At 39.7% G+C, this 7570-nt stretch overlaps 1 protein-coding gene across 1 annotated transcript; it reads left to right on the top strand.

Moving 5' to 3' along the window:
* Nucleotides 1–640: 640 nt before the first annotated feature.
* Nucleotides 641–5978, top strand: stard7 (StAR-related lipid transfer (START) domain containing 7). Its single transcript, XM_047045440.1, has 8 exons — nucleotides 641–1520; nucleotides 1991–2154; nucleotides 2320–2369; nucleotides 2624–2734; nucleotides 2960–3042; nucleotides 3139–3238; nucleotides 3349–3433; nucleotides 3865–5978. The coding sequence occupies exons 1-8, from the start codon at nucleotides 1066–1068 to the stop codon at nucleotides 4041–4043; spliced, it is 1227 nt and encodes a 408-aa protein (XP_046901396.1). The 5' UTR covers nucleotides 641–1065; the 3' UTR covers nucleotides 4044–5978.
* The last annotated feature ends 1592 nt before the right edge of the window (nucleotides 5979–7570 follow it).

Here is a 7570-nt window from a genome sequence, read left to right as displayed (position 1 = left end):
AAAGAATTTTCGATGTCATTAGTTATCAATTTAAAATTAAAGGTAGCAGTGTACACAAAAGATTGATCATGAAAACATTGATAAATCCACTATGTATTACTCGTTAACAGTATTGTTAGGGTTACATTATTATACAGTACACATAGAATCCAATATAATCTGTATTTAGAGTAGGTGCGAGCCACAACCATTCAAGAAATATGTAAAAGCAGCCAAATAAATGGTGTTCTTGTTAGTAGATGTGCAACACTGTATTGCACCATCTGGCGGTGAACAAGTTGTAACCTAATTTTAAAGTTACTATAATTCGTTAGAGATTTCACATGTTGATAACTTTTTCAAATGCATTTTACACGTCATCCATAATTGTTGTTGCGTATTTATTGTATAATTGATCTGTATAAATATATATTAATAAATTATGCCAGTGTCAAGCGAGGCATTTATTAGACTACTTTTCACCTTTATCGTGGTCCTCTCTTGCAATAAGCAGATGACGTAAGGAAGACAACTGAACTTGACTGTTTCATGAGCACCTAATCTAGAGACTGGCACTATACAAAGCCAATGACACTACCAGTGTAACGACAATACACCAATAAGAATCGTGTTTTTAGTGGAGGAGGGTCTTGTACAGATCTTTCTGAAGTAAGCAGTCTGTAGGAGGATCAGGTCGACTGGTTCGAGTGTGTAGAAAACGTGAGGGAGCATTAGAGGCAGGTTGTAAGAAGAGCGATTCGAGCGTGAGCTAATAAACCAGCGAATAGATTTTAAAACTCGTACCACTAGTAATATATATTTAGTAGTATTAGTGTATATATAGATAGTTTAGCAATCTATCCAAAGTAAGGCATGGCTAGCTAGCTAATGGTAGCTAGCTAGCTACCATGTTGATTGGATCTCGTGTTGTCATGCGCAGCTAGCCTGATATCAAATACATTCGAAAGGGCATGCATATCACAAGCTTGTTCACTAACTAGATTGTGTGTAGTACACGGATCTTATGCAGTAGACAAATTGCCAGACTTCTGTTAACAACAAACGGGTTCTACTGGCACCAATAGTATGTTTCAGTCCATGCAAAGGCGTCCGATCTGTGAGATCGGTGTAAGTGCGTTGAGGCTTCAAAGCAGCAAGGCATGTCGAGAGGGTGTTGGCAAGGGCAATGGCAAATCCGTCACTGCTGCATGGATTGGCCGAAGGATGGGCCTTTTCTTGTCATGGCTCCAGAGATCAGGGGTGGGTAAGAGTGAAACGGTGGGTTCTGACAAGAAGAAGCAAGGCCTACTGTCCATTTTTGCCAACCATTGTAGTTTTGTGACTGGGCAGAGGCTCAGACGTGCACATCAGATTGGAGAGCTTTACTCCAACTTGTACTCTGAGCGAACCAGGTGGACCCTGGTCGGCAGCATATGGCGACAACTCAAGAGCAAGCACTCCCATACAGGGAAACTTATTGCCGCACTAGCTGGTGTCTTTATGTGGGAGGACCAAAAGATTCGAGATGAAGAAATACTCAGGTATTATGTACTCTTGTTGTCTAATGTCAATAATGCAATTGTAAAAGTAGTTGGTTTAGATATAGAATGTAAATGAGACATAAGCCATCTGTTGTACTTTGCATACCATATTGTATCCACAAGTTTGCAGAGTGCACATTGCTGGATATTTTGATATTTTTTGTGTGTTCTCTGATCAAGACAAAAGCACCATGCAGGTTTGCTTCTTACTGTGTTATTGTATTCAACCTATGGTCTGCATCTCTCTGTACCACCAATTATCTCCTCAGAGACCTCTCACTGAATTGCTTCTTCCAAGGTGTCATCCATTTATTTTCTAGTTTTCCTGGGAGTTTTCCCCTGTTTTTGGAGGGGTTTAGGTTGGTTTAGATGCAGTTCAATGGGCACATAAAAGTTATGGTTTTGATGTTTGTTTACCTGTATCAGTAATGCTGTCTGGGACACTTATGGTATGCTTTTGTCAATGCCAGGTGTGGACTTGAGCTTCAAGCGTTAGAATCTGTGAAGAATGTAAGGCCTTCCACAGAGAAGTTAGCAGGCCAGGTAGATGCTGGCTGGGAAGTTGTCATGGAAAGGAAGAACTTCCGAGTATGGAGGCGACCTATCCCAGACAGCCACTTGTATGAATACAGAGGTAGACAATCATTCTATGTAGCCATTTACAATTTCTCTGTCTTTTCAGTATCTGACCATACTAGTTTTATTATTCAATTCATCATTAACAATTAGCTCTTTTTAATTGAATGATTGTATATGCCTGAAATTCATTATATATATACACATTTTTTTTTTTTTACAGTTTTGGGTTCCTACGACGATGTCACCCCTAGGCAGTTCTTCAATGTTCAGGTATATCATGAGCTTGCTGTTTATGAAATTAGCATTGATGGCTGTACTGCAATTGCCTGTAGGTTCCATGTTTCGGGATTATATCAGGGATCCAACCAATCTCAAGTTTATGTATAGCGTAGTGCATAGTGGAGCTGCTCTTGCTCCACTCTTAGGCATGTATAGCATGTACAGCCGTTTAAGATCTCTATGTAGCATTTGCTATTTATAGCTGCTGGCAGGTTTCTTGTCTCATGCTCTCTCCTTTGGCCCAGTTGGATACAGAGTACAGGAAGAAGTGGGATGCTCTGGTAATTAAGCTGGAGGTGGTGGACAGAGATGCTTACACAGGTTCCGAAGTTGTGCACTGGGCCACACATTTCCCTGTGAGTATGGTGATGCTTGTTGTTACATAAAATGGGACACCGATGCTGTTTCTTCCAGCATTTGTGTTTGATATAATGGTGACTTTTATTACATTTTTTTCTCGTTTTCTGCTTCCTGTTTTTTGTTGTTGCTTTGAGCTCTCTGTCCTGTTGGGACACTGTTGAAACATGTTCTTCAATTTTTTGCTGTTACAGATTTGACATATTGGTTTTGTCTTACTACAGTATCCCATGTACTCGAGAGACTATGTATATGTACGTCGCTACGATGTTGACCTGGAAAATAATTTGATGATCTTGGTCTCCAGGTGAGTATCTCAAAAGGTCTAAACTAGATCCAATTCAAATCAACATCTTGACATCCAAGATGTACAAATACATTTTGTTTTTGGGGGGGTGATAAGGGCTGTGCAGCATCCAGGACTCCCAGAAACCCAGGACTTTGTCAGAGTCCACGCTTACCAGTCCAAAATGGTCATCCGCCCTCACAAGTCCTTCGATGAGGTAAGTAGGGGATAATGGGCTTTTAACATGGAGTAGGTCTCACCTATACTGGTCGGTGTGCCCTGCTGCGGAGTCATGAACAGTGTTTGATTTTGTCTTGTTGCCAACAGAATGGATTTGATTACCTGCTTACCTACAGCGATGACCCTCAGACAGCTTTCCCACGTTACTGTTTGAGCTGGATGGTTTCCAGTGGTGAGCATTTTATATCTTTAATGCCTAATCTCCTTTTTCACCTATTAATGATGGCTGTCATTGTATACAACTGGAGTGTTGTCCTCAAATGGAAGTAATGTGCAAGTCAACACGACAAATCAAGTTGACAACACCACAAATTCAGAGTTGAGCACAGGCTGTCCATACACAACCAACACCGTTAAGCTCGTAGATTGATGTTGCTTTAATGCAGCTTTCCAGGACACACTGGTTGGGGGGAAAACAAAACAGGAGAGATTCTGGTTGTCTGCAACGTTCGCTCACTTTACATGTTTACATGTGTACATACAAAAAAGAATTTGCAGTAGGGGTTTTGAGAGAAGCAGCTTGAATATCCAGGTGGCCTTTCAGGAGGACAGTTACATTTAGTGGTGAAATTTTATAGTTAATCTTTCCTGTCTCACTTGAAGGAATGCCCAACTTTTTGGAGAAACTGCACTCTGCAACCCTGAGGGCCAAGAACCTGGAAGTAGGCATCTATGACTACGCAGCTGTTGTTAAACCCAACGACACCAAGCACCAGCCCAACCAGGATCGTCTAACCGGGGACAACACGCGTACGGGAGGTTCCGGACAGATCTACGCCTAAGTTTCAGAGTGTGGATGTCTTTTCTATCTAGGATGAGTTGTGGGAAATGTGACTTCACCTGCTGTACACCTGTTCACACACAACTTCACCAGCCTCTTACAGTTTTGGACGCGTCAGCATTAAAGGGAGTATCAGACGGTTGGTTGGTCAATTTGCAGACTCTTTACTTTCCCTTAGATATATTTGATGGAATTGATCACTTCCTTTCACTGGGTGGTTGTGAGAAATGTGAACTGTGTGACGAAGAACATTTGAACCTCTTGGAGAAATTACGTGTGTGTGTGTGCGTGCGTGTGTGTGTGTGTTAGCCAGCCAGTCAGCATCCTGAGGGGAACTATGTTGAAGGCAACTGCACCAATGAGACAGAGACAAAATAACACCCACAATGATGAGATTCTGTTGCCAAAGCACCATGGAGCTATACACCCGGCATAGTATTTTTTATGGACCAGAAGACTAAGAGCTGGTGTGGTCACTTTCAAATTATGGGAATTTTCATCCAATGGTAGTTGCCAGGTTCCTCATGATCCGTCCTTTCATCGTTGAGTTTTTTCAAACTGGAATGTTCTAACAGACTTAAACCGATTTAACCGGATTTTGATCCACAAGGGGGCATGGTGTCTTAGGACAACTGCAAAATCCTCCATATCCATAATACAAATGCTCTTTTTTCTTTATTACCAATGCAATTACCCTTCACTTGTTTATTTGAATGCTATTGTCTGAGAATTTACAAGCATGCCAACAAATGGTAATCAACTGCATTTCAGTAGTTTCAGAACTGATTGAAATAACTGCTACTGTATTTCCTAAATACTAAAAGTGGTAATTGTGACATGTTGTCTTTGGAGAACAGACTGCACTATTGTTCTTACTGCTGAAGCGGTAGAATAGTTTGCAATGAGATGAAGTAGTGCAGAAGACTATTTGCAATTTCTCAAGACGTTTAGCTTAAATGTTCTTCTGGGTTTAATTAGTTTTTGTTTTTTGTTAGCTTTTTTTTGAAGTGGGGTGGTGCTTTTAGTGTAGGTTCCACTGTTTGAATTACTTCTGGTTGAGTCTAAAGTGGGCAAAATAGATGTGTTACAGACATGCTTTATAAATAGATATACTCAGAAGATACTACTCCTATAACAGCCCAGCAATTAGGCGTGAAACACCCCCCAACTCTCTTTTTGTGTTATTGCTTAAACCAGGCCTTTTCAGTTAGTTTTTTTTTCTCTCTCAAAATAATTGTTTTTTTTCTTATGGAAATGCAGAGCTCAGTATATATTCTGCAGTACTTTGAAAAATAATGGGTGTTTTTACAGTCTTTTAAGTACGAGTTGTCTAGTTACAGTGGTACAGACTGTAATTAAAGGTATTATGTAGAAAAAAAGTTAAGTCAAATTCCCAAATAATAATTACTTTTTTTTGTCATGCAATGATCTTCATTACAAATATCTATTTAGCTCTGTAAAAAAAAATAACTATATGACAGTTTTAAATTTGTTAAAATAATGGAATTGTGGAAATGAATTAAAGCCTCCAGTGGTGTTTCAATTAAATTGTGTTGAGATGGTCAGTTGGAGGGCAAAGAGAAACACAGCGAAAATAGTGTAGATCACGCTTGGAAAGATTTTTGAGAATGTCCAGCTTGCGAATGTCAAATTATAACGTGCTTTAACATTTTCTCGGCACGTGTCTCCTCTGTTAGTCCACTGTGATGCGTTCTGTAGCTTTCCTTTGTCAAGCTGTCTGACATGTTTTATGATTTGCAATGGTTGATTCCTTTGATAAAAAAACATAAATAAATAAAAGGTAAAACATGTTAGTTATGAAAAGAACTGAAAAATCTGTAACTGGTGCAACTATGTAAGCTGTTGGTTGTAACAGGTTATTTTATGACAGCTTTGAAACAGTTGAACAACTAATTAATAAACAACTTATTAAAAATGAACTTTCTGTTGATGTTTTTCGGGGTGAAATTGTGCTCCAACTAGCAAATGTGTGCATACACAATACTAGGGTCTATTTAACTGAATTTTCATGTTACACATTTTGTCACAGGTATAGTCTGATGAGACCCCTGTCCTTGTCATGCATATTTAATATCAGGAACACAAGTGGTTGGAGACAGGCATGTGGCAGGGATAATCAGTCTATAAATAACACACTCCACCAAATACTGGAGCACTTGGATCAGATAAGGACTGGCAGCATAGAGGTCTAAAATATGAACATGGTCTGACCTTCCATAAAAAGCATACAAGTTCCAACACTGACACACAATCTCACTACTCACTTAGAATTATGATGACTACGCAGGAAAACACATTTTGCATTTTCACATGCAACTCAAAGATTTGAAAGAGACATTTTCAGAGAAAATACTCCAAGTCTCCATTTCTGCCCCAATATTGAAATATGGACATTAAAGAAATGGACAGCCTGACAAAATGCAGTGGTGCTGCTCAGTGACTTGGGACTGGACAACATGAATATGTCAGCAATATGATTTTCAGTGGTTCCTCTGTGTCCAAAGACTAAACTGAGCCCCCATCTAGTTTGACCTCTACTCGTTGAAATTAAAAGCCTCAGTCAAATGTTCAGAGCACTTATTGTAATTGATTGTGTCCAGAAATATGCCACAGTGTAGCAAGTCAGTGAAGCAATCGTGAAACTGCTTCATCTGCAACAATTAAACAACCCCCAGAGTCCTCTTACACCTTTGCTCCTTTTGTCTCCACTCTTCCAGTTAGCATTGACTTCACTTTAGTTCCGAGCGAGCCACAAAATCGTTTTTGAAACATTTATTTAAATACACAAACATCTCCAAACCCGAACCAACGCAGCTCAAGCAATCAAAACAGATACAGTTCAAGGGAAAACACCTTTACAGTACAGAGAAAATAAAAAGTTACCTTGTGACGGTGGACAACAGTTAAAGCTTTGAATTAACTTGTTCTCCACCAGATCAGTGTTCAGCAGCTTTTATCTCTTTTTAATCAATTTCCATTAAATATTGGTATCCTTTAAAAGGGTCATGCATGCCTTAAAAACAAAGTAGTAACTAGCCAGTGTCTTTTTTTGCCAGATGGTTGACATTGGGTGTGACATCAAGATAGAAATGATGCAATTGCTCAAACCTCAAACCAGGAGAAAAGACAGAAGAAGTGTGCTCACAAGCCTCCAAAGTGCTTGGCGCAACCATGGACAGGAGAAGCACTGCATGGTTAGATCAAGCACAATGGGGTCCTGGGCAAAGAGAAAACACCATCAAAGTTCAGGTGAAGTCAAGACTCAGTCTGTGGGAGACTGAGGTCCTGTTCAAGACTGATCCAAGTATATGTAGCGGAGAGAATGGGGAAATTCTAACAAATCTATATTAAAAAGTTCCTTTAAATCAAATCTACACCGGCATTAGTGGCCTAGGTAGTGATGGGGTGGAGGTGAGAGGTGAAGATAGAGTTGCAGACCTGAGATGTACTAAAATGTTGTACTAAAATAAAACAGCCTTAGACACAATAGAAACAGGGAAAGTGTTT

Source organism: Hypomesus transpacificus, chromosome 22 (genome assembly GCF_021917145.1).
Source record: "Hypomesus transpacificus isolate Combined female chromosome 22, fHypTra1, whole genome shotgun sequence".
Taxonomy (NCBI): Eukaryota; Metazoa; Chordata; class Actinopteri; order Osmeriformes; family Osmeridae; genus Hypomesus; species Hypomesus transpacificus.
The sequence above is the reverse complement of the archived record's forward strand: the minus strand, read 5'-3'. Positions and strand labels throughout refer to the sequence as shown.

Coding starts and splice junctions, on each gene's coding strand:
- stard7 (XM_047045440.1), top strand. CDS start 1,066: ATGTTTCAGTCCATGCAAAGGCGTCCGATCTGTGAGATCGGTGTAAGT. Junction 2,155..2,319: donor CCACTTGTATGAATACAGAG/GTAGACAATCAT, acceptor TTTTTTTTACAG/TTTTGGGTTCCTACGACGAT. Junction 3,043..3,138: donor TTGATGATCTTGGTCTCCAG/GTGAGTATCTCA, acceptor GGGGGTGATAAG/GGCTGTGCAGCATCCAGGAC.